The 25404-nt window shown below is 38.2% G+C and overlaps 5 protein-coding genes across 10 annotated transcripts; 1 reads left to right on the forward strand and 4 right to left on the reverse strand.

Annotated features, from left to right (window-relative positions):
- Positions 1 to 42: 42 nt before the first annotated feature.
- Positions 43 to 6158, reverse strand: frtz (WD repeat-containing and planar cell polarity effector protein fritz). Of its 2 annotated transcripts, none has more exons than XM_017154279.3 (7): positions 5413 to 6158; positions 3949 to 4249; positions 2447 to 3397; positions 1345 to 1841; positions 462 to 862; positions 245 to 404; positions 43 to 184 (listed from the first exon to the last, which is right to left on the reverse strand). In XM_017154279.3, exons 1-7 carry the CDS (start codon positions 5825 to 5827, stop codon positions 78 to 80), a joined length of 2832 nt encoding a protein of 943 aa, XP_017009768.2. In that variant the 5' UTR covers positions 5828 to 6158; the 3' UTR covers positions 43 to 77. The 2 variants fall into 2 exon arrangements, with proteins under 2 accessions (XP_017009768.2, XP_070067815.1); XM_070211714.1 differs by having other exon boundaries at positions 3949 to 4202; positions 5413 to 5547.
- A 791-nt stretch (positions 6159 to 6949) lies between these two features.
- Positions 6950 to 17778, reverse strand: Rim2 (replication in mitochondria 2). 3 transcript variants are annotated; one of them, XM_017154294.3, is made up of 7 exons: positions 17241 to 17778; positions 10856 to 11060; positions 10545 to 10615; positions 10355 to 10486; positions 8888 to 9161; positions 8606 to 8823; positions 6950 to 7998 (listed from the first exon to the last, which is right to left on the reverse strand). In XM_017154294.3, exons 1-7 carry the CDS (start codon positions 17285 to 17287, stop codon positions 7872 to 7874), a joined length of 1074 nt encoding a protein of 357 aa, XP_017009783.1. In that variant the 5' UTR covers positions 17288 to 17778; the 3' UTR covers positions 6950 to 7871. The 3 variants fall into 3 exon arrangements, with proteins under 3 accessions (XP_017009783.1, XP_017009781.1, XP_070067817.1); XM_017154292.3 differs by having other exon boundaries at positions 10835 to 11060; XM_070211716.1 differs by having other exon boundaries at positions 10900 to 11060; positions 17241 to 17777.
- Positions 17779 to 18322: 544 nt separating this feature from the next.
- Positions 18323 to 19307, reverse strand: LOC108065975 (zinc finger protein Paris-like). The gene is made up of 2 exons (XM_070211471.1): positions 19251 to 19307; positions 18323 to 19190 (listed from the first exon to the last, which is right to left on the reverse strand). Exon 2 carries the CDS (start codon positions 19186 to 19188, stop codon positions 18484 to 18486), a length of 705 nt encoding a protein of 234 aa, XP_070067572.1. The 5' UTR covers positions 19189 to 19190; positions 19251 to 19307; the 3' UTR covers positions 18323 to 18483.
- Positions 19308 to 19924: 617 nt separating this feature from the next.
- Positions 19925 to 25044, reverse strand: Eno (alpha-enolase). 3 transcript variants are annotated; one of them, XM_017154267.3, is made up of 4 exons: positions 24953 to 25044; positions 23424 to 23604; positions 22740 to 22922; positions 19925 to 21456 (listed from the first exon to the last, which is right to left on the reverse strand). In XM_017154267.3, exons 3-4 carry the CDS (start codon positions 22910 to 22912, stop codon positions 20142 to 20144), a joined length of 1488 nt encoding a protein of 495 aa, XP_017009756.2. In that variant the 5' UTR covers positions 22913 to 22922; positions 23424 to 23604; positions 24953 to 25044; the 3' UTR covers positions 19925 to 20141. The 3 variants fall into 3 exon arrangements, with proteins under 3 accessions (XP_017009756.2, XP_070067579.1, XP_070067587.1); XM_070211478.1 differs by having other exon boundaries at positions 22740 to 22949; XM_070211486.1 differs by lacking the exons at positions 22740 to 22922; positions 23424 to 23604; positions 24953 to 25044 and adding an exon at positions 21549 to 21570.
- On the forward strand, positions 24150 to 24982 carry Rrp40 (exosome complex component Rrp40). Its single transcript, XM_017154269.3, has one exon. It carries the CDS (start codon positions 24231 to 24233, stop codon positions 24927 to 24929), a length of 699 nt encoding a protein of 232 aa, XP_017009758.2. The 5' UTR covers positions 24150 to 24230; the 3' UTR covers positions 24930 to 24982.
- Positions 25045 to 25404: the final 360 nt, after the last annotated feature.

Consider the following 25404-nt stretch of genomic DNA (forward strand, 5'->3'; position numbering starts at 1 on the left):
CACTAACTGGGACGGCAGTGGTTTTTTAAAACGATTGGAAGACGCAGCTCTTAACTTAGGAATTGCACTATGAATTATTAGACGACGCCAAAGTGGACAACCTTGATGGACGAGGAGTTGCCGCTCTTGCTGCTGCTCTGCTTGGGCTCCTCCTCGCGACGTCGAATGGGCGGTTTGGTTACATCTAAAAGGACAACATGGTTTTAATGAAGTACTCATAATTATTGTTTAAATATAAACCCACTGGTGGTAATAGGATTAAAGTCCTTCAGATACTCATCGTTGGGATGACAAAGCGGCAAGCTGTCGGCCAGTTCCTTTTTGGGATTGGTCAGATGGCGTGCTGTTGGTCGCGAGTAACCATTTCTCTTGGGCGGCATGGGCTTTTCCTTGCGGGGAATCTCCTAAAAGATAGTTAGTTTTTAATAATGCATACACATTTAAATTTGTAATTAGTTTACCGGCACCACGGCCACTTGTATTGTGTCGGAGAACTTGACTTTGTTCTTCTCGGCCGTTTGTGACTTGGCAGTCGGCGTGGCTGCCTCTCCGTTTGTAGGATTCGCAGGATTTGCTGGGTTAGATAGAATGGATGCAGTGGGCTTTTTGAGCAGTAGACGCTTCTGATACTCCTCGCTGGTCACCGAGGGCAACATGGCGGGTATATTGCCAGAGACAAGCGGATGCTGATAGAACTTGGGCTGATAGGCTGCTGCCGTCGGTGGAGGCGATGCTGTTGTTATTGTGTTGAATTGACCAAGCTGGGCAGTTTGCTCTGGTACATTGGCGGGCGCAAGGCGGGGAAGCGGACTGATGGGCAGACCCACTGTTTGATCAGGAACGTCCTGGGACCACAAATTGCCTGGTAATAGAATTCAATGATTAATTAATGCTTATAAAGTGGAGGCTGCATGAATGTTTTTTTTGTTTTATATGAATGAATTAATTAGAATTTTGAGTTTAATAGATTCGAATGAATTTGAATTTTGAGTTTAATAGAATTGAATGAATGAATGGCATGAATACCGAAATAATTCAAACGGCAATTTTTTTGAAGAAGAAAGGGCCTTAATTTTGTGATAAGATAACATTGATAACATTGATTTGTTAAAAAAGTTCCACTTTTTGTTCTCAAAAGAAGGCAAAAAAAAACTGTCAAATTCAAAAAATTCATAAAAATTATTCATTCATTCATTCAATTCGAAATGAATTAGAAAAACATTAAATTTGTTCACATAGAATAGAATTAAACAAATCAGAAATTTCATGGCATACTATGATAAAACAAAAATTGAATGATTCACGCAGGGCTCTATTATAAAGATTTGTTTATGCTCCACCTACCATTTGAATTTAAGGTCTTCAGCGGCGCCTGCTGCAGACTGTTGCTCTTCAAGGAGAGACTCGCCAGCGAAGTGGTGGGTGGTGCTATGGAAACCTTTGGCAAGGGTGGTCTCAGTTCCGGTTTGGGTATGTTGATCTTGATCATCTCAGCATTGAACACCTTCGACTTGAACGAGGGCAGCGGTGGCACGTAGTTCTTTAGGATCTGTTGATTCTGCGGCTGTCCAGTGGCTGCTCCTGTTGCCACAGCCTGAACACGCATTAAATCCGAGCAGGTGGACAGCGAGCAGGCAGATTCGGAGCGCAGGTCACAAGTCAGACTGAGATTGCCGTTGGCACGATCCTCTTCATGGATTATGGCAGCTGCCTGACTGAAAGCCACCTGGGCAAATTCGCTTAGACTGGAGATGCACTTGGTGAGATTGTACAGATCCATGAAGATGTCATAGTCGGCCACATCCTGGGCAATTTCAAAGGCCTCGGCAAAGAGGTTTTTACTGCATAGAAATAAGTTATTTATTTAGTATTTAAGACTGGGTTCGGAAAATAACACACACTGTAAAAAACTTGTGTTATTAACATGTTAAATGTCAAAGTGTTAGGTTCAAAAAATGTATTGACTTATGTGTAAAAAATGGTATCCTACATATGTTAGAAACATAAATAACATACACATGTCATTTGTGTTATTTACACGACGTGTTATTAACACGACATGTTTTTTACACAGCGTGTTTTTAACACAATGAGTTTTTGACATTAAAAATTTTAAAAATGCACTGTTTTCCAAAGTATTAGAATTCATATATGTATGCTTTGAAATGGTTAAAACTAACATATAAGATATCATTTTCCCTTCGACTCGTTAATGTCAGTAAAATGTAATTTTCATTTGTGTTAAAAACACAGTGTGTAAAAAACACGTCGTGTTAAAAACACATTGAGTAAAAAACACAAGTGAGCTGTGTGTGTTAACAATTATTTTTCACATTTAAACACTTTTGTATTTGACACACATGTCAACAATTTTGCTCACACGGTAAAATAAAATTTTTCATGTTTTTAACATATGTGTCAAATTAGAACCCTGATTTAAACTCACCGCAGCAGGAAGAAGCAAAAGCGTCGCTTAAGATCGTAAACCTGATCGCTAAACTCATCCTTCGTTTCCTCGGAAAGCGTGTGTGCGAAAGTCTTGAGGGCTCTGGCCATCAGCTCGATGCGAGGACGTCGCTGATCCCCGCCAAAGAACACATAGTTGGCTATCTTGTGCAGGGTGATCAAACACATGGCTCCGTAGGTCTCCCAATTAAGAGCAGCCAAAACATTCACCGCTCTGTCCGGCTGCTGCAGTCGCAGATACTTGTCCGCTATGACATCCGCAGTGAGACCGGAATTGTGGATATCACCCCTCATCCCAGTGCCGCCGAAGATGCGCATGCAGGCCAAGGGTCCCTGTTCGTAGATCAGCAACAGCAGGCAGTCTGTCTGGGCGTAGGTGTGCTTGAACGTGGCCAAATCCGGCTTCCTGCTGAAGGCGACGCTCAGCAGCGTTGGCTGGGCCACAAAGTAGTGCGATAAATCCAGCAAACTCGACGGCGTCACACTCTCGCTGACCAGCTGATGGCCAATGGTGGCCAAAGCGAGATCGAAGCACTGCAGCACCGAACGCTCGTTGGCCACGCACAGCATGGCGGAGTCGCAGTGCCAGGCGCACTGATTGGGGACAATCTCAATTTGGTTGGCGTACTTCGTCGACTGCTGAACCAAGTCGTGCAGGCATATATTCCGATCGATGCTACCCAGGAAGAGCTTCTCCTGGTCGGGACTGAAGGCAAAAGAGCAGATTTGGGCGCCCATGGGTATGGAGGTGATGGCGGTGCGCTGCATTTTCCCAGCAGCCAGTTCGTAGGAGCAGATCTCGGCGCTAATGTCGCCCTTGCGGGAAACCTTCTGCTCCAACGTGATGATCTGGCTCTCGCTGCTCCGCAGGAAGTCCACGCAAAGTGGGTCGTTCTCCGACCAGCAATAGGCAATCGATTCCAGCTGTAAACTATAGGGAAAATCATTAAAATGGGTTTTTAAATAGGAGCTAGAGCCCTGCGTGAATCATTCAATTTTTGTTTTATCACAGTATGCCATGAAATTTCTGATTTGTTTAATTCAATTTTATGTGAAATAAATTGAATGTTTTTCTAATTTATTTAAAATTGAATGAATGAATGAATGAATAATTTTTATGAGTTTTTTGAATTTGCCAGATTTTTTGTGCTTTCTTTTAAGAACAAGAAGTGGAACATTTTTAACCAATCAATGTTAACTGCATAGTATAGAAAATTCAGGCAGATTTAATCACAAAACTATGGCCCTTTCTTTTTCTAAAGAAATTGTCGTTTGAATTATTTCGAAATTCATGCCATTCATTCATTCAATTCTATTAAACTAAAAATTCAAATTAATTCAATTCTATTAAACTCAAAATTCAAATTCACTCAATTCTACTAGACTCAAAATTCTAATTAATTTATTCATTTAAAACAAACAATTCAAAATAATTCATTGAATCCATTCATGCAGGGCTCTAATAGGAGCTACCATGCTTACCCCTTAATCTTAAACACATGAATGTTGGCTCGATCCTGATCCCTTATTGTCGGCCTCCAGGGATACACTTCGTTCTGCGAGGACTGCGTCCAGACCACGAAGAGATCGAAGCTTCCATTGACTGTCAGGTGGCGGGATAGTTTGCGTTCGGTGGCGCCCGGTATGATCACGTGGAAGATGCGCGGATCCATGTTGGCGATCTTCTCCGGCCCCTGGGACCGCGCATTGGGCCTCTGCAGATGCACCACCGTCAGCTGGTTGGTATTGTAGGCCAAGACGATGTGGGAACGGGTGAAAAAAGCTGGCGAGACAACGAACAAAAACACAGAAGACACAAGCGACAAAGCTGAATGAGTGCCTCGAACAAAACATGGAAAGCTGGGGGAGATCGGAAATTCAGGGAGGTTCAGGGGTTCGGGGTTCGCATATTTACAGGCAACAAAACAAGCTAGCAGATTAATTAAAAATTACAATAATTGCATGCCCCTGCTTGTGTGCGTGCGGCTGTGTTGGTGTGGGAAAGTGCAAATCAAGTCGCACTTGTTGCCAATGCAAATTTCTCCATAACTGCACAAGCAGCGCTCTGAAGTGCAAGGCCAAGAGATCCGAAGATCCGGAGTCTGCTCTACGGAATTGGGAATACCCTTGGTTTTTATGATCCAAAGATTATAATCTTGCATGGTCTTGAAGGAAGGTCTTGAAAGGGTTTACTTAAGATCGAAGATATTTTTAAGGTAGTATACGAGTTTTCATGGTTATGCACTCAAAATAAATTTAACCTTAAATTTTAGAAAATTGCCATTAAAATTTTTTTTTCTAAATACAAGAAAGTTATTTATAAATCTAAGGAAATTTTTCTTATGTCAAGAAAGTTTTTCTTAAATCAAGGAATTTTTTCTTAAATGTAGAAAATGGTTACCATGAACTAAAATCACCCTAAAATCTAGAAAAAATGCCCTTAGAACTAGAAATTATTTTCTAAAAAATAGAAAGGCAAACGAAATTAATAAAATATTTTGGCAACACCTTTTCTGAAAATTAGTGCCCAACTCTAAAATTAAGCCAATTTAGTTTAGAAAAATTTTAATTTAAAGATCTTTTATCATCTTTAAATCTTGAAATAAATTACCTATTTATATATTTCAAAGAGTAATAAATAATTAAAATACAGTCATGTTGCTTGGTGATTTACAGGCACAAATGAGTTCTAAAGACGCTTGAGAAAAGAAGCTCTAATTATGCGTAGAAAAGACATTAAATATAGCATGCTGAGTGGGTTTTGCACTAGAGAAGGGTACATATTTAAATAAAGCGATTTTTGAATAAGTTGTTTCCAAGAAAAGCGCTTTCCAGCTGAGTTTTACATGCAGAAAGGTAAAGCCTATGATTGATGGATGACTTTTATAGTGCAGGTAGAAATGGTGTGAATTACATGCAATTTCCATTGGGCAGATATGTACTTACCATCTGTAATAACCTCGGAGGCGAGTTTTCCAACCAAGTACTTTTCGAAGACCATTCGCAGGATGTCGCCCGTGTAGATGTCCACGCAAATGTGGGCAATCAGGCCGTGGGAAAACAGGAGCAGCACCTGCGCCGCATCCTGCCACTCGGAATGGATGATCCTGTGCTGACGCAGCAGATCCTCCAGCTTCTTGAGGTTGTCCTTCAGGCGACCCGTCGACTTGCGACTTGAGTTCTTTAGGACGGCCAATCCATTGCGCCGTTCCGTGTAATCCCGCTTGGCCAGGCACGTGAGGTCCTGCTGCTCCTGATCCTTGTCCCGCTGCCGCAGGTAGCGAAAGGCCCCCAAATCGTGGCTCTTGATCCGCACCTCCTCCCGCAGCGTCGTCCAGAAGTGGGTCTCGCTGAGCAGCATTATTCAGGCCTCGATCGCATCGATTTGCATCGCGGAATCGGAATGGGTGTCAACTCAATTCTCGATCTCGTTTCGTTGGCGTGTTTTGCCTTTCAAGCTGCTCCAATTGCACTGATTACCCGAGTTCCAGGCTAATTTCGATGCTCTGCAGCTGCTCACTGTCTCGGGATCAACGGAGGACACAAGATATACGCCAAAACATCACTTTAACTGGGGTTTTTTCGTTTCAATACACTTTGTTTATGAAAATAAAATACACTTGTTGCTCAAAACGTTTGCGTTACGTTGTTGTTGCGTTACGTACTTGCTGTGTGACCGTTCCGACTAAAAATACCACCTGACCATTAAAATAAATACCATATCAATTTTATTAAATACCATTAATTAAAAAAAAAGTTCATTTAATTTACGATTTTAAATAAACTATAAAATTAATTCACATTTTTGTTTATGTTTCGGTTGTGCTGCATCTCTTTCGCCACTGATTAATCTTCGTTAAAGTTTCTCAGTCACGATTAAATAAAAAAATTATAACGTATTTAATGAATACTGAACTTGATAAACTTTTCTATGATTTTAATTTTAGATTATTTTTTTTTTAATTTTATAAATTTGTAGTTTAAATTTCAAAACATTTTTTCGGTCGTTCATTGTTCGACTGATCTTCTTAATTTATCCAAACTTTCATTAAAATACAAATTTGTTCTTAAAAAATGTATCCTTTTAAATTTCAAAGAAATAACAAGCATTCCGTAAGGCGTTTACTATTTATAAGGAGAAACATATTTTTTTAAAATTCAAGTTTCCGTTGTCAGCATTTTTTAACCTACAATATTTGTAAATATGGCTTAAATTTGACAAGCGTATGTCATTTTATGACCGTCAAATGGAAGTAGCGAAAGCCTACCATAAACCAATAAATCACTTTTTCTCAGTTATGCAAAAAAATATTATCTTGGCGAAATCAGCTTATCTCATCGCACTTTTTATTGGCAAGCAGTCTGCTTGCCTAAGTTGAACTATGATCGGTCTGCAGACGTCGTTGATAAGATAATGGTCTGCATTAAAGACCCTTGCGATGGGCAGAGCACGACGACCGGCATTAAACAATAAACGACTGGATTATTTTTAAACAAAAGTGTTGTATTTATTGATTTCACCACTAAATCAGATTGCAATCAATTATTCACAGTAGTTTTCTTCGTTCTTTGCTCGTTATCGATGAAATACGTTTTTTGGGGGCGGGGGGCACTATGGCTCTCAGTGGAGCTCACTAACTAGCTAACTAATGGACTAAATAAACAGCAATAATAATAATAATATTAATAATCATAAGTGTAATGGTAGAGTAATGGTAACTAAAATGTATATCGCATTTGAGGAAACTTAACGGAAACTTTTACAAATTACGGTTACAGTTACGTATATCGGATCGGTCGGTTTTATATTAATATATATATATAGCGGCATCTACTGGCAACTGCGGCCGATTCAACATTTTTTGTGCTTACAACTAACAAAACTAGGGAGCCATATTGCAACGCCAGTCGACTCACTCTTTATCTATTTACAATACACTCTGAGCGAATCGAATTCTATTTACACTACTATATCAAAATATCAACCACGTTTATACACTCAATATATATTGTATCTTTAACTAAATAGCAGCCTTTTCAAATTTTGATAACGTTTGTTTTTCCGCATTTTTCAAACTTAGATCCTTTTATGGCATATAGCAAAGTGTTGTTTCCTTTTTTTTTGTTTTTTTGGATGGTGCATTTCGATCCTGGTGCGTGTTTTCTGTTTGTATTATTGGCCAACGTTCAACGTCTAACGTCTTAAGTCTATCGAGTTCGTTTCATATCCGACTTAGAAGCTAGTTAACTAAGAATTTGCGCTCGTTGGTTTGGATCGTCTAAAAAAATGGGTTACAATTACAATTAAGTTGCAGCAGTCGCGTCTACATATGCACAGATTGGGTTCCACCTCCTCGTATGTTAACTAGTCCTTGATCGGGGATTCTCCGACTGAATAATGCTGTCTAAAAGTCGTAGAACTCGTTCGATTTGTTGTTGAAGCGCCGGGTGAGGACATAGACGACTGCCTCGTAGGTGGCCATCATGATCGCCGTGTTGGGAATCTGTCGCACCAGCTGCGTGGCCAGGCCTCTATAAAGTGGACAATAAAAGCAGATGGCGGAATTAGTAAAATAATTGCACTACAAATACTAGAGTATATCATATAAAACACGGCGAGTGAGCACGCCGCTAGTGATAATCAAATTAAGGTAAACAAACAAAATAATATGCGACGCAAAAGAATTTAAATAGACTTCACGAATTCGTGGGTGGCGCATTATCATAATTCATTAGCAATGAACAAGCAAAAACTTGGCATCCGTGTTAAATGTTTGTTTCTTATTTAAGATGGGAGAGAATATTTTTATAAAGTATATAGATGTTTTATAAATATATTTTTTTATTATTTTTGTACACAAAATCTATGGAATTCCCTATAATTCAACTGTGAATTACCAGACCATACAAAATCAGTCAAATGTCAAAGCAATTTAAAGTAAATCCCCACAACAAATAAGTAAAAATAAATTAATAGGTTAAAGTGGAAGTGTACTTTTGTGTGATAGATAGAAAGGTATTCATTGGAATCCCCATTTATTTACTCATTACTTATTTTTTATAGCATGCGAAAGGGAACCCCTTGATTAATGACTGATTAAATAGAACATTTCCTCTATTAATCACTATAATAACCCACCTATAGAGTCCTGCTCTGCCCTCCTCCTTCCAAACTGTGTGCAGAGTCTGCCAGAAGGAGTTGTACTTGTTGCCCTCCTCCCGCAGACGAGTTCGAGCCACTTCATGGGGATACGCGATGCAGGAGGCAATGGTTTTGGAAACCGCCCCAGCCATCATGAATTCCAGGAAGTCTCGGGATCCCTTTGTGTCCGTATGCCGCTGATTTCGCTGCTCCAGCTTTATAAATAAAAAGAATCCAAAATTAGAAAAGAATCGAAAATAAATCGAAATAATAACTTACCAACTTGGACTTGATAAACTCGTAGATGACAAAGTGAACCATAGTCTCGCAGATTCCAAAATAGCTGGCCGTGATGCCCTTGTAGAAGGCAGCAACGCCTCCCTGGGCATAGACCCTCTCGATGCACTGCCTCACGGTCATCTGCACCTTGGAGTTGTAGTCCAGCTGCATCCGCGTCTTCACAAACCAAATGGGATTGGTGGCGGTGGAGGAGACGAAGCCAGCACTCGCTGCACTCATTATGTGCACCAATGGCGAGTCACGTTCAACAAAGCTGGGGATTTAAATCGAGGTATTAATAGGGCAATTTAAATATAATCTCTCCTGTGGTGTCCCAGAAATATCTAAATTTTTTTGGCAGGAAGAAAAATTCTAAAAACAAATCCGTCGCAAAAAAAAATGCAGGAAAATTCGTCGATAAGTGAAATCATTTTCTATTTCTTTTTTAATCATATTTATTTGTGATTTAAATTGGGCAGTTTTTCTGAGTTTTAAAATGTTTGTTTTTTGTTTTTTTTTTTTGTATTTTATGGAACCCCGATATTTGATTTTTGGTTTTAATTTGATGGAAAAAAAAAATTCTAGAATATCCGTCGATAAGTGAAATCGTTTTCTATTTTTTTAATCATTTTTATTTGGTTTTTATACCCGTTACTCGTAGAGTAAAAGGGTATACTAGATTCGTGCAAAAGTATGTAACAGCTAGAAGGAAGCGTTTCCGACCCCATAAAGTATATATATTCTTGATCAGGGTCACTAGCCGAGTCGATCTAGCCATGTCCGTCTGTCCGTCTGTCCGTCTGTCCGTCTGTCCGTCTGTCCGTCTGTCTGTCTGTATGAACGCTGAGATCTCGGAAACTACAAAAGCTAGAAGGTTGAGATTTTCCACGCATATTCTTGGGCTTCCTACGCAGCGCAAGTTTACTTTAGCCGAGTGCCACGCCCCCTCTAACGCCCACAATCGCCCACTAACGATTTTGAAATGGGTCCTGCGCCCACATCTTTAAAGATTTCCGAGAAGTATAATTGCAATTTTGTTGTGTATATTTATACCTATCGAAATGTAGAAGACATTTTTCAAATCGGACCATTCATTAAAAAGTTATACGCAATCAAAAATTATATATCTATCTCCCTCGCACTCCCTTTAGCTGAGTTACGATTATTAGTCGGGACACCAACCCGACACGGCGTTCGCACTCCCTTTAGCTGAGTGACGGGTATTAGATAGTCGGGACAACAACCCGACTATAGCGTTCTCTCTTGTTTTGGTTTAAATTTGATGGGAAAAAAAATTCTAGAATATTTTATTCCACGAATTTTTTCAATCATTTTTATTTGTGATTTAAATTGGGGGGTTTTTTCTGTGTCATAAAATGATTTTTTTTTTGTTTTAAAATTTATGGAACCCCGATATTTGATTTTTGGTTTTCGTTTGATGGGATACCTTAGTTATACAAAACTTACCCCAAACTGTTGAGCGTGTTTTTGGTTTGTGAGTAGGTGCAGAAGTAGATGGCACGGGAGGGGGCCACGCCCACGAGATTCGGACCCAGACCTTTGAACAGAGCGCGGGGACCCTCGTTTTGGACAATGTGTCTATAAAAACGGATATATAAGAACTTGATTTCAGATATTAAAAACTATAACTACTTACCGCAGGCACTGCACGATGCTCATGGATTTGGGGGTTGTGGATGAGATGCCGCAATGGGAAATGGCCATGATCTGCAAGGGCGAAAATAAACACTTTTGATTAGAGAATCATAAAAATTAAATTCGTGGCAATGGAGATGAAGGTATCGAAGGTGTTAAAGGCTGCTCATGTGTTTCTTTTTTTAATCAGGTTTTAGGATTAGGGCTTGAGCTCAAGCTAGTTAGGATGCAGTGGCAAGTAATGGATTTAGATGGGGGATGAGAGAATAGGTAAAAAGAATTTGGTACTACCCTACGCACACCCCCAATCACCTGTGGCTGTGATCTGTTACGTAATATCGTTGTGCTTAGCTTACGTCGTTGTTCCGGCCGCAAAAGCTCCGATTGGCCACCGTTCGCCGGTCCTCCGGCATTCTCCGCCAGACGCGACGGCGTCATGAAAGCCGTAGAGCTCTGCAGACGGGTCTTCACCACCTCCAGGGGACATGTGACCACGGCGCCCACCGTGCCAGCGGATCTACAGACAAGAAAATTAAATAAAAATAAAACAATAAGTAATATGTCGACTAAAAATAGGGGATAGCAACTAAAATCGAGGGAGGAATATATCATATACAGTAAAACTTAGAATTATTATTTCCTAACCAATAAAATACCGAATTAAGATCTTTGGAACTTCGAAAATTATATTTATTGCACATTACATTTAATTTTATATAATTTCACTAAAATTTGAAATTTTTTTAGATCCTTTTATCTTTTTTTTTTACTTGACAAAGAAGCCGATTTTCTAATTTTTGCGTAAAATACAACTTTAAAATGTGAAATCTTGATTTCAATATAAATAACAACGCTTAATTTTCCCAAAATAGTAGTAAACATTTGAAATCCTAATTTATTTCTTTATATTATATATATAATATTTAAGATTTATTGAAAATAAAAATAAAAGCTCCTGAAAAATATATACTGCTCATATTTTCCCTCCCCCCGTTTTCAATGGCAAATGTTCAACTATGAATAACATAAAAATAAATCTCATTTGGCAATCGAGCAAGCAGAAAAAAATCTATTTCCCCAACTCGTATTTCTTGGATTTGCGCAATTCCTTTGCTAAAAATGTGTGTTCCATTCTGTGCATCTAATATAGCCAACTACTTGAGTGTCTTGTCGCCCCTTCCACTTCAATTTCGATTTTAGGTGGTGGGCATTTTTGATTGGCTGCATCGGAAATGAATAGCATTTTGCCTAATGCAATGAAAGGGTTGCGGTTGGGGAAAATCAAGGAAATCAAAGAAAAGCGAGAAGGAATGGGGCGGCAGTCCATCAAGTAACCCAAGCAAATTATACAAAATTTTCTATTTCAATTCATTACGAATTCCAAGTGCATGTAAAGCAAGGTCAGATGATTGTTTACTGAATTGTGAAATAGGTGAAATAGCTGAAAGTAGATGCAAAATAAAAATGTGTGAAAAAATAATTTGCAGCTGTCAGTCATACGAAAATTTAAGGAACATTTTAAGATAAATTTCTATTAGGTTATAAATTTTGTTATATCATTAAATTCCTAAACCCAGCTACCTTAACCTTGACTTTAAGTTTACTTTGGGTTTAAAAGTTGTTTACAAAAATTAATTATACACGACCTTTCCCAAAAGCCAACACTGATTACCCTCTCTATCAACTTTGTTATCTAGAAGTTGAGTATACAATATTTGCAGAAGCATAACTCGTGATCGCAAACTTGTAAATTGGCAGTTGGCAACCGGGAACCGTGAAATTAAATTATTATAATCGGTGGCAATAAACTCGCGAAATGGTAGAAAAAGGTTATGCAACAAAGGGAACAGAACAGAGAGGCGGAAATTAAATGGTTGGAGAAAAGTCGGAAAAAAGTTTGATCGATGAGTAGATATACTTTGGGGACAGACACGAATGTCTACGTTAATCCCAGAGGAAAAAAAACACAAAATGTAATCAACTGTCTGGTTAAGGGAATGGGAATTGCTTTTCCCTCGTTTGATTTCGCAAATCTGGCGGCGATTGCCGTGATTCCAGTGATTCCAGGCTATGAAAAACCAGTCCCAACTGGTTCCAGATTGACCCGGCTCTACTTTCGATAACCTTTGATGCCTGCCAGCGGATGAATTGCAATGACCGGACAAAAGCAGCCTCCTCTTATCGGTACTTTTAGAATTGCCTATCAGCAAAGCACACCCATTAAAACATATAGTACTTCTATGGTTGCCCGATCCGCTTCGAATCTGGTATGCATATATGTCTCCCGACTATGACATAATTGCCCTGGAACCGGTGGCTAATTATGTCCAGAGAGCGAGGAAAACACGCCACCATATGCTGCCTTTTGGTAATTTAATCTAGATACTTTCTCCCCTCTAGCTGGTCAATAAAAATTAATCACATTTAATCAATGCATTAGCGGGAAGCTCGACTATTGAATTTCAATTAGCATCTGCCCGGCACATCACGCGAAAATAAAGCAAATTGTACCCCATTCCATGGCGAACAGAAAGTAATTTAGACAGACAGTTGGGCAAACAATACAAGGATAAGGAAAACTTTACTAGAACAGTTGACTGACTTGGGAAATGAGGTGATTAATGATTGGACTAACTGGTTAAAGGTGATGAATTAAAGACTAGAGTGTGATAAATGAGAGTTACAAATTAATTAATAGCTCAAATGTTACAATAAAAGATCGTAAATTAACATTTTACAAAAAATGATAAGGTTGTCTGTTAAAATAAAATTTGTTAAGTATAATAACCCATCTATTTAAAGCTAAATACTTTGTAATCAATTCTGTTTTCCAGCAATACATTAAGGGAATAATAGCAAGTCATGCTTCTAATAAGAAAACTAACTAAGTAGATCGCAATATCAGTTTGATCGCCAATATAATTTATTCCAAATAAATATTCTGTTCACATATAAAAAGAATTCTTTAAAAATTCAGAAAAATCTGTTGTTTGTTTGTGAAATGTGAAACATGTGAAATTCCCAATTCTTAAGGTTTACATGTGCATCCAAGTACATTCGGACGGATTCTCAAGATCCACAAAGCTATATAGATTCCCCCGATCGATGGCCTTTGGCATGTGCGACGCATGTGCGAAAATCGTGCCATTTGCAACCGGTTAATGTGCGATTTATCTGTTCTTTGACATTGCTTCGGAGTACATTTGTTCCCCAAATATAAAAACACACGCGTTGCAGAGATAAGAGCGGAAATTTTGGACCCCGCAGACATCGTCTATGGGTTGTATGAAAAAAAAGGAATACAAGTGGGCCACATGTATTCGGTGTGATAATTGGTAATGCGTCAGCCTCTGCTGGGGTGACTTTTGTCCAGCTGCTTAAAGAAAACCCCCCCTGACACCTTCAATCATATTTCTGGCTGATAAAGACGCCTTTTCGGGGAGACTTGGCTTATCAAAAAGTATATAGTACGCATATTTCAATAGCTTTTGCGTTTCGCAGACCTAACTTCCCATCTTATCAATGCCGTTTTTTTATTTTCACGTTTTTTTTTTGGCTCCTGCTGCTTTTGGCTTCTTTCTCAGATTACGAAATCTATGGAAAGTTTTCAATGTTATTGTTTATGGGTCAAAGGAATCGAAGGTTAAGAAAGAGGACTACATTTTGCTGATAGTTGGGCCTATCTGGAGTTTAAAAATTCTAGGTAGGCTAATTTAACGATTAAATATTCTAAAATTAGCATTAGGTTAATTAAAATTCGTATTATTTTCGAATAAAACTTGGCACGCGACCTTCTGTATTTTTCCCGCTTTTTTCTTTCGCTTTTCTGGGTGTTTTCTATATGTTGGTTTATATGTGGATATATTCTCAATATTAAGAATATGTGTCTAGATCAAGAGTATAATAAAACAGGCGCCCTTGACACAATTTTAGCTTTGACAAGTGACTAAGAAATATGAAAATAAATTTCATTTTATTTAAGAATATGAAATTAAAAGTGTAATAAAAAAGTTTATATTTAAGTCATATTTTTTTGCTTTATATTTGACCCACAAAATCTTCTTCTTTACCGGGAAACACCTTCCGTTTTATTATTATATCTTTAGTGGTACAAACAAGAGTCTTGTATACATAACCACTTTTTAAAATATGCGTACGTGCGGTGAGACACGACGAGAAAAAATCAAGAGCGGAGAAAACATTTTCGATATTATTTTGGCCTGGTCAAGCAAGAAAACAACCACCGAAAAACATAAACAAATCCCAGCTGATGGAAAAGTTGGGGTCATGAAACTACACAACTTTATAAGAAACGATGATATGATATAAATAACTTCAGACCAGGAATTGCAAGGGGATTGTTTTCAACGACATTGTTTATTTTACCACATCCCCCCTATAATAGCCTCTATAAACACCTTGGTCACTGTTGTTTGTTGCAATCCCCACTCGCCTTCAACTGAGTCAGTGTGCCAGAAAAAGTTTATTTGCCTGGGCTGTCTCTGTCTCGTTGAAAAACCAAAACAAATTCGAAATCGCTTGCCAAGCTCAATTTAGATTTGTTTCTAGACAAATAACAACCTACATATTGTCGGCAAAATACAATGCACACTATATAGTATCCGTAGGTGGATAGAGAAATGTGCAATATGGTGTGCCAAATCGAAAACTTATAGGGAATAGATCTCAGCTGTCTGAACCAATTTCGCCATTTCGCAATTGCTACTAATTGCCGGTTGTCAGGAACGTTTTATTTTATATAGTATCACTTAAATATGCCCGTAGAGTAAAACTATATTTAGAAATATAAGCCTCAAATTAAATCAGTTGTTTTGTTAAAAGATCTAAAAAATCTAAAATATTTTTAGAAAATTTATTTATTTATTTTTTTTTTTTTAATTGAATTTTCTTTTTTAAGATTTTACATTATTTGGGTTCCCATACAATAAAATATTTAAAAAAAACCAACAACAATAATTTTATATATTTTTTAAATGTATTTTTTTAGTAAATTATTTGTAAAGGGAATTTATTTCTATCCTATTTTACAATCCTGATATTTTCCGCTTATGTAAGTCCCGCCTTTGGAGGCTTCTGATGCTTGATTAGATGTATGTCGTTTAATTGTTTGCTTTGTGGCTTATTTATAGCGATAACAATGTGTGGAAGGCAAGGTTGTTTTTATTTTTTTCCAACGTGTACCAACACGAGATACTCGGGAACTAGCGACAAACTAGAAGGCGGCTACAACAACTGGGGGTATTAAGCCAGCTCAAGTTGCAACGTGCACTTCTTGCCTTCTATTTTCTGCCCCTCCAGTAAAAGTATATATTACGCATATGTGCAAACAACTCACATAGATACGGATAAGCTTGGGGCGAAGAAGACTTACATACGACAATTTGTGCACATTGAAACTGCATTGTTGGCGTTACTTTTTTGTATTTTTTTTTTTTGCCGTTGATAAGTGGACTTGAGCTGCCGGCCGGCAAATTGCCCAGTGACTTGATTGCTGAAAGTTTTGGGGGGCTTATCATAGTCAATTCTGTGTAAATTTTAGGGGTGATGTGTTTTCAGAGGTCACATTTAAAGGCCCCAGTCAAGGCTAATTTAATCCAATTATTCTGATTTTTTATTTTATTACTTTTATTTTTATAAATTGATAGTTCGATACCTAACTGAGTTTTTTTTTGTATTTAGTAAAAACCCAGTTAAGATTAAATATTAATTTTAGGGATCCAAACAATGAGTTGTTTATAGGATGTTAAATTGATAATTTTTCAGTAATATTATTATTAAGAATTATCGAATCGGAATAATACAAATTTCCATTTATATTACAAAAGAAAATATTTTAGTAAAACATCTTTTTATACCTCAAGATTTCCGAATATAATTTTTAAAAATCAGATCTTAAACTGCATAAAACGCCAGGAAACACACGCCCCAAGTTCCGATTTGTGAACCATAAATAACTGGCCCCATATTTCGATCGTAACCCCACTTAAATTTACATTTCCCGCATGACCAGGGGCTCGACTTTTGTCCGCTTCTCTTACAAAAACAGGTTCGAAGGCATAACTAATATGCCGGCAAGTGTGTGTGTAGAGTGCAGGAAAAACAAAAATAAATTCAGATGCGACGCGTCTAAAAATAGCCCTCATAAAAGCCACAATAAAAGTAATAAAAGAAACAACAACAAAATAATTGAAGCTTGTCGTGGGTATTGAGAATGAATTCCAATTGGACATTGCCTGGGAAAATGAACCGAGAAAATGGAGAAAAATAAAGAAAGGGCTTTGTTTATTTATTTGTGTTTGTTTGTTGCAAGGTATTTTATGCCATTTATACATATATCATTTTATTTCGTTTATCTCCGTTGTGATTTCACCAGCTGTCGTTCCCGTATAATAAATATAAGAAAAACACGTGAACAGAGCGTGTTTCCTGAAGAGCAGGCTGCTTTTTTTTACTGCTCTTTTCGGCCTTTCTTTTTTTTGCTTTGAGGTTTTTTTGGCAATGGCGCCAAAAATGTTTAATTCACATTTGTGAACTAAATCTAATCGCAATTGCGACGTTTTCGCCTCGAATTTTACTATCAAGTCCCAAGCAAACCGGTTTTTTTTCTAAATGGCCTGACCTGCGATAAGACGCAATAGGGGAAAAAAAAAGTCCAGAATTAATAGGTTTTACTTACCCGCCGGCAATTAAATGGATGAAAGTGTCTGCTGTGTTTTGGGCCATGTTCCTAAATACTCTTCTTTATATAAGGGGTTTTTTCGTAGGGGGTTTATCGAGCAATTAACGCGCACTTGATTTTCTTTTTTTTTTGGTTGTCAAAAAGCAAACACGATTTTTATTTTTCTAAGGCACGTTGCGGACGGGGGGAGGTAGGGGGGTTTGGCGGCCCCAGGAGGAGGGGCTCTTAACCCACTGACGACACTCTCCTCTTCTTCCTGCCCACTTTCTTTTGTCCTTTGAACTTTCTTTGAGTTTCCGAAAAGAGAACTTTGTGATTTTTCCCCTCTTTAATTTTTGGCAATGAGTTATGCAACTGCAGTTGAATTCACCGATAGCGTTCTCTTAATTTATGGTTTCATGCGCACAATGTTGTCCGTCAATCAAGCACTGTTTCGACTCAGTCGGTCGCCGATCCTTCACGTTTTCGGTTTAATTTTTTTAACCATCTGACCGATGCAACCGTCTCGCTCGGAGTTTTTTTGTCTATTCGATATCAGGGTGTCCACTTTGAGAAGTTTTCGATGAGAAGCTAATCGATATTAAATCGATATGAATTTAATTAATATAACTAACTAACTAAATTAAACTAAAATAAATAAATAAAACTAAATTAATTAAATAAAAATAAATAACTATAACGTCATCGCTGGAACTTTTCGAATCGATGTTTGGGGGCTATCGAAGTCTTAGCATCACCAAAATGTTAAGCAATAGCAAAGACTTAAACCAAAATCGATATCGCTCGGTTCAAACGCACAGCCGCCGATAATTAGTTAATCTTTTTTACAAATTATAAAAAATAGTTTAAAAGGGGAACTGTGCTGCTTCAGTTAAAACTAATTTTTACAATTTGTAAAAAAGATGAATTAATTAATTAATCAATGAACACAAATTACCTCTAGTTAAGTTGGATAATTTATATTTTGCACTTTGAGACTTAAGCTGAACACATTCTTATAATTTTTAGAAAAATGTAATGCGGTAAACAAAAATAAATAATAGACTTCTTAAAATTTAAAAAAAAAAAAACCATAATAATACAAAGTCAACATTTGTTTATTTCAGTTTTAAGTTGTAGTTTAATCACAATAAAAAAATGTCATCTTTTCAATGGTATTCTTCGGAATGTTCATTAATACTACTGCTAAAAATAAGTAGTAAACTTAAAAAATAGTGTTTTAAAGAAAATTCTTATTAATTTACATTTTGAGTAAATTACCAGCCTCTAGCCTCTTGTGGAGCAGGATGTGTAAACGCAGAATGGATTCCTTAGCAAAGGATTTTGAGCATTGGGAGCACGAGAATTGTAAATGGTGACAACGAACGTGACTCTGAAGATGGTCATGTTCCAAAAAAATCTCAGGACAATGGGAGCACTGGAAAAACGACTTTTCACGTTGAGATAGGCGGTGCTCCTTGTGTGTGGAGAGATCAATCAATTTTCTTTTATGTTCATTAGAATCATTGGAATCGGATAGATCAGTTTCGCCAACTGATGTAGAGTTTACTTCTTCCACGGATAAGTCATCTTCTTCCCTTATGGGTTCATTCTTCACGGAGAAACGCTGATGTGAATCCTTTTCTAGGTCTAATTCTTTTTTCAATTCGGAATCGAACTTTTCGGTTCCATTGGTGGAATGTGATATTACACTGTCACAATCTGATATTATCATAATTTCCTCCTCCAGTAAATCCTCATCGATGAACTCTTCTTTCACGTGGGTCTCAAAGAAATTCCGGGCAACCTTTAGACAAAGTGTACATATGGTCTTAGGAAATGGATCTCCTTCCTTGACTTCCACTCCAGTATAGTGGGAAATAATGTCCACTATTCCGGGGTCTCCATCAAATATATTTGTCATTCCTCCAGAACTTAGCATGCAAATGCGGCACAGGTTCTCCATTTCTGTATAAGCGAACAATAACTTTAGCAAGCTTCTACAACTTATGAAATTAACATACTTACTGTTCTTTAATATTTTATTTAATTTTATTATAAGCCATTGTTTGTTTACCTTTTCCAGATTTCAGATCTTGGTTATCGAATAAACATATGTTTGCTATCGAATTCTTATCGATCACGCGCATAATTCAAAGCTGTTAATTACTAAAGTAATAATTATAAATACTTGTCTTTCCTTTAAGCAAAAGCCAAAATTAAAGGAAAATTAATTCCAAAACTAACCATTTTCTTAAATGTTTTTTTCTTGGTTTTCTACACACCTCAAGTTTCCAAATCTTTTCCATATTTTTTTCAAGTAATTTTACTTAATTTACACGACCCCTCTGGCAACGCCACAGTTTTTAAATTGAAAAACCAACTCAAAAATGGATTTTTATATATTTTATTTCACATCAACTAACAAATTGAATATTTGTACGCATTCTCAATGTGTGTAATATTTGGTGTGTATTATTCTTCCTGTGGGATCTCGACTACTGAACACCTGGTATTCGATGAGTTTGACTTTTAACGGCTTTCCGCTTAAATTCTATGTCTCAATAACAATTTTTTAACCATTTTATCTGAGTTTTGATGGGTGTGTATAGAGCAATATATAATTTAGAAACAATTACAGCGACTACATGAAAGATATTCCAAGCTCTCTCTTCTGATAAACTGACCAAACATCTTGTACGTAGTGTGTTTTTTGAAATTTTCTTTTTATAAATAATGATTAGATCAAGGTGTTTAACATTAATAATAATGTCTAATAACGAAGCATAGAGACAGCAAACGGTTTTGGTAATTTAAATCTGATTCCCATTTGTGCGCCAGACACAAATGTTCCTTCCATCTGCATTCCCTCTCCCAGGATCCAGGATTTCGGTTGGAATTTTGAAGTGGCCCTCTCGCTTACTGGGGCTTCCTGAAGGACTTGCCGGCGAACTTGACGCCAGCGCCAATCTCCTCCTCGATGCGCAGGATCTGGTTGTACTTGGCCAGACGCTCCGAGCGGCAGGGAGCACCGGTCTTGATCTGTCCGGTGGACAAACCGACGACCAGGTCGCCGATGAACGAATCCTCGGTCTCGCCGGAACGATGGGAGACCATGGTGCCCCAGCCGTTCTTCTTGGCCAGCAGATGGGCGGCAATGGACTCGGTGACGGTGCCAATTTGGTTCACCTTCAGCAGCAAACAGTTGCAGGCCTTCTTCTCCACGGCGGTGGCAATGCGCTTGGGATTGGTCACCGTCAAATCATCGCCCACAATCTGAATCTGGGTGGATCCAGTCAGGTTGCTCCACGCCTCCCAGTGATCCTGATCGAAGGGATCCTCAATGGAGACAATGGGGAAGTCCTTAATAAACTCCTGGTACAGATTGGCCAACTTATCGGCCGGCAGCCACTGCGACTTGTCGCTCTTCTCGTTCTTAAAGTCCAGATCGTACTGCCCATCCTTGTAGAACTCGGAGGCGGCCACATCCATGCCGATCTCGATCTTGCCGGTATAACCAGCCTTGGCAATAGCATCGCTGATCAGGTTCAAAGCCTCCTTGTTGGACTGAATGTTGGGGGCGAAGCCACCCTCATCGCCCACGGCGGTGGCATCCAGACCGAACTTGGCCTTGATGACGTTCTTCAGGTGATGGTACACCTCGGAGCCCATTTTCATGGCCTCGGTGAAGGTGGTGGCACCGGTGGGCAGGATCATGAACTCCTGCATGGCCAGCTTGTTGCCGGCATGGCTGCCACCGTTGATGACGTTGAAAGCGGGCACAGGGAGGATAATCTCCTTGTTGCCAGCCAAATCGGCAATGTGTTTGTAGAGAGGAACACCCTTCTTGGCGGCTCCTGCCTTGGCAACGGCCAGGGAAACACCCAGGATGGCATTGGCTCCGAACTTGCTCTTGTTCTCGGTTCCATCCAGCTTGATCATGAAGTTATCGATGGCCGCCTGATCGACCACATCCAGATTGGCCTTGATCACCTCGGGACCCAGAGTGTCATTCACATGACCCACCGCCTTCAGCACCGACTTGCCATGGTAGTTGGCCTTGTCGTTGTCGCGCAGCTCCAGCGCCTCGTGGACTCCGGTGGAGGCGCCCGAGGGAACGGCGGCACGGAAGAGTCCCAGATCGGTGGTCAGGTCGACCTCCACGGTGGGGTTGCCACGGGAGTCGTAGATCTGACGGGCCTTGATTGCTTTGATGGTCATCTCGTCGCTGGCACTGCAAAAATCCAAAGTTCACAAATAAATTAGTATTACGAATATCAATGGTCCTAATCTAAGCGTGGTGTTTGAAAAATAACAACATCTGACCGCTGATAAGGGCCTTCAAAATTAATGGCAGATGTACTCCAGAATATTCCCGAAATCCCAGACATATTTATTAACTAATTAGGAAATTGCCAAGTTTTTCTTTACTTAAAAGTTAAACGACTACTTGATTAGAAAATTTTACGAAAAAGTTTTAAAATTAGAAAAGTAATTAAAAGTACGATTTCAAAAACAGTGTTTACAGAGATACAATTTAAATCATAATAAAATTTGTATAAAAATTTTGAAATTTTACTAAAAAGTTTTAAAATTATATAAATATAATAAATTAATTGAAAGGAGTTGAAAAACAATGATTACAGAGATACATATTCTTTATCTTAGTTTTTAAGAAATACATTCTAAGTATTATCAAAATTATTTATATATTTTGAATGTAAAAAAAATGTGCCATGAAATATTTGAAAACATATTCAAATAATATTGTTCTTTTATTTTGAATATCTAGCAATAAAAAAAAAAATAAATTTATAACTGAATTGATAGTTGCAAAAAATATATAAATTAAAAATAAAAAGAAAAATTAAACTTAAAAAATATATTCATTAACTTTTTAAAAAATTGCATTAAAAACTCAAACGCAATATGATCGCTAAGTGGTGCAACCGACTTCATTCCTGCCTTTTATGTCAGACTTTCTCCATGGAATCTTCTCGAAAAGTCACCTCTCCATTTTCTATATTTAATTTGTCTTCCGATTTTATTAAAATATTTCTAAAATTATTTAGAGTCAATGACACGCGCGGCATTTCCCGTTTTCCCGACGACTCAGTGGGAGAGTTTTTCAGTTTTCTCTCGGCGAACAACCGAATGACCTCTAAGCTACTTTTAAAGGTCAGACGCAAAGTAAGGCAGTCAGCAAAGCCGGAGTACGTGTAAATGTTGCGAAAAAACGAAAGTATGTATTGGTTGCGATATGACAATTTGCTGTCCATTGGCATTATTTGAATTGTGCAATTAAATCGATCGGAAATATACGAAAAAAATGTCCCACTTGAAAATTTGCACAGCACAATTTGTTAGATAATCGCGCAAAAATCGCTTGCAAAAAGAATGTTTAATTTAAAAGGCGTTTAATGGGGCTAGTCTACTTGAACTTGGCAGATAAAATAATGAAATATTTTATTAAGCTGGACCCACGCACACACACATTAATTGCACAATTATACATACCAAGTACTATAGCTGAACTGCAGAAATTTAAATCCAGATGAGAGCTGGCTGGCTGCTGATTTGCTTCTGAGGGCGACTGAAACCGCTGAGAAAACGCTCGCTGATTTTTCGCTGCCCGTTCGCGACGACAGAATTTTGGGGAGAGCCCAACGCAGCGTCAGAATTTGCGCCATTGTGTGGAACCTGAGGAGCGGCTGAGAGAACTTAGAGCTGGAAACAATATCGATAAAAAAAAGTTATAAAAAAATGTAAGAAAAAAATTACAAAGAAAAAATTCTTAGGACTTTAAACTTTTTTTGGTGGGGTAAAACCGACCTAGTGCTTGAAAACTTTTGCTAATCGAGTGCGTTGGAAAGAAAGTACTCAAGGTAATAAACTTTGTAATGATTTTTTGTAAATAATAAATAAAGGTTAAATGATTTTGAATACCTTGCTTAAAAAAATCTTGAATAATAATTGAATAATATCAATAAACAAAAATCTTAAAATCATTTTCGAATTAAGGTCGGCTTACCACACTTCTTTAATCCATTTTAATATTTAATTCTTAATTATTGAACAAGTTTTTATCCTAAAATTATTATTTTAAGCTTTATTTTAGTGCTTATAGTAAAAAATAAAATGTAATCGATGGTTTTACCCACCCCTATTAAAAGTGAGTAAGCTTGAGAGAGAGCTACTTACTTTTACTCTCTTTTTATATGTATGCGTTTCCAGGTGCTCGCCGGTTTTGAATGTGGGGGTGCGTTTTCCCTTAGTTGTTGTTTTTTCCTGGTATAATTCCTATATTTTTTGGGGGAAAATTGACCTTCGCACAAGGTTAGATGAAATGACTTCCACACGCAGCTGTGGATTGCATGTCTATCTACAAGAGAGCAAGAAATAATGTCAAAGTTAATAGTTAATTAAAGCATAAACAATGAAATGACATCCAGAGGGGAGTACTGAAATGCGTGTAAAAACCTCTAGAAGTGATTTCTCAGGTCATTCAAAGTCACATACTTATTGTTATTCACGCTTTTTTGCTGCCATAAATTATAGAAAATAAATGCCAAGGCGGCTTTTAACAAAACGTACGATTTTGTTTATAGCGGCACAGCTGATCGGGCTATTATTAAGTATATTTTATTTAGTATTAGCTCTCATGCATTGTTGGGTTTTTAAAAAACCGTTAAACATTTTAATAAGTAAATCTGTTAAAATATAATAGAAATATTTATACATTTTTTTTTAGAGAAAATTGTTAAAAATAAAATAAAGTTATATAAAGAATTTAATACTATTTGATTAAAAAAATAAAATATTAAGCATTTATAAACCTTTAAACAAATGTTAAGTTAACAGGAGTATAACAGCTGACCACTGTTAAGACCAGTGCTGCTAAACGGCAGTGTTGGCTAACGCTCGATTCGACCATATGTTTTGAATCGCACACGCGGAATTTTTGTTTGGATTTTTGGAGCGGCTAAACCACAGAAAAGATCGACTAAAATGGCCACAACCAGCACCATAGTGATGCCCGGCGAGCGGATAGAGGCCATCGAGGAGCTGGCCAAGAGCAAGCGCGTGATTCTGGGCCCAGGACTGCGCCGACAGGACGAAACGGTGGTGGCCAGCAAGGCGGGACCGCTGCGCCACAAGGAACCGAGCACTTTTTGGGTGGACAACTACCAGAGGCGATATATCCCGGCACGCGGCGACCTGGTCCTGGGAATAGTTCGCTCCAAGGCGGGTGATCTATATCGCGTGGACATCGGAGCAGCGGACACGGCCTCCATTTCGTACCTGGCCTTTGAGTCGGCCACCAAGAAGAACCGACCGGATTTGAATCCCGGAGATCTGATCTACGCCAGAGTTTTGAACGCCAGCGCGGACATAGAACCCGAATTGGTCTGCGTCAATTCGGTGGGCAAACGCGGCAAGCTGGGCGTCCTCGCCGAGGGATTCTTCTTCAAGTGCAGCCTGAATTTGGGTAGGATGCTGCTCAGGGAAAACTGCCCCGTTCTGGCCGCTTTAACACGGGAATTGCCCTACGAGATCGCTGTGGGTGTGAATGGAAGGATCTGGCTGAAGGCCCATTCCCTGAGGGAAACCATCGCACTGGCCAATGCCATTGTGGCCCTGGAGCAGTCGGGCTGTGCGGAGATCGACAAGATATGCGACAATCTGGGCGACTTCCTGCAGGCCTAGAATTTAGTTCTTAGTTTACTTACATTTTATATTAAAAGAGAAAAGTATAGCCAAAAGGTTTTGCTTGAATTTTGATGCGACTGTTGGCGCAAAGGCGGAGTGTTGGAAGACTTATTTCGTTTCGATTCGTTTACGTAAAGGAAACTATCAGAGATGAGCAGATAAGTAAGGTTTGTGTGCCTTAAGCGGAAGGACTGCAATTTTTATAGGATATTTTAATATGATAATATTTAGAATTATACTAATGACGAATTTTGAGATAAGCAAGCTTTTTGTAATACCATTTTTTTTTCTATATGATGCCTTAAGTGGAAGAATTCAAATTTTTATAGGATGTTTTCATATGATACTATGTAGAATTATGCCAAAGAAGAAACAGATTAATTTTGAGAAACCTTTAAAAATAACTTTTTCAAAAATATGGTAATTTGAAAGTTTTGACAAAGGGATTTCGAAACAAACTTTTACATTATCT

Source organism: Drosophila takahashii, chromosome 2L (genome assembly GCF_030179915.1).
Source record: "Drosophila takahashii strain IR98-3 E-12201 chromosome 2L, DtakHiC1v2, whole genome shotgun sequence".
Lineage (NCBI taxonomy): Eukaryota > Metazoa > Arthropoda > Insecta > Diptera > Drosophilidae > Drosophila > Drosophila takahashii.

What these genes read in the sequence shown, in the direction of transcription:
- frtz (XM_017154279.3), bottom strand. Translation starts at nt 5,827, where the DNA reads ATGCTGCTCAGCGAGACCCACTTCTGGACGACGCTGCGGGAGGAGGTG. An exon ending in CATGTGTTTAAGATTAAGGG is followed by an intron (nt 3,398 to 3,948) that starts GTAAGCATGGTA and finishes TTTTCCCTATAG; the next exon opens with TTTACAGCTGGAATCGATTG. An exon ending in CTTTAATCCTATTACCACCA is followed by an intron (nt 185 to 244) that starts GTGGGTTTATAT and finishes TTGTCCTTTTAG; the next exon opens with ATGTAACCAAACCGCCCATT.
- Rim2 (XM_017154292.3), bottom strand. Translation starts at nt 17,287, where the DNA reads ATGGCCCAAAACACAGCAGACACTTTCATCCATTTAATTGCCGGCGG. An exon ending in AGCATCGTGCAGTGCCTGCG is followed by an intron (nt 10,487 to 10,544) that starts GTAAGTAGTTAT and finishes CCGTTTTTATAG; the next exon opens with ACACATTGTCCAAAACGAGG. An exon ending in AGTTTATCAAGTCCAAGTTG is followed by an intron (nt 8,824 to 8,887) that starts GTAAGTTATTAT and finishes TTATTTATAAAG; the next exon opens with CTGGAGCAGCGAAATCAGCG.
- LOC108065975 (XM_070211471.1), bottom strand. Translation starts at nt 19,188, where the DNA reads ATGGAGAACCTGTGCCGCATTTGCATGCTAAGTTCTGGAGGAATGACA.
- Eno (XM_017154267.3), bottom strand. Translation starts at nt 22,912, where the DNA reads ATGGCGCAAATTCTGACGCTGCGTTGGGCTCTCCCCAAAATTCTGTCG. An exon ending in CAGTTCAGCTATAGTACTTG is followed by an intron (nt 21,457 to 22,739) that starts GTATGTATAATT and finishes GGATTTTTGCAG; the next exon opens with TGCCAGCGACGAGATGACCA.
- Rrp40 (XM_017154269.3), top strand. Translation starts at nt 24,231, where the DNA reads ATGGCCACAACCAGCACCATAGTGATGCCCGGCGAGCGGATAGAGGCC.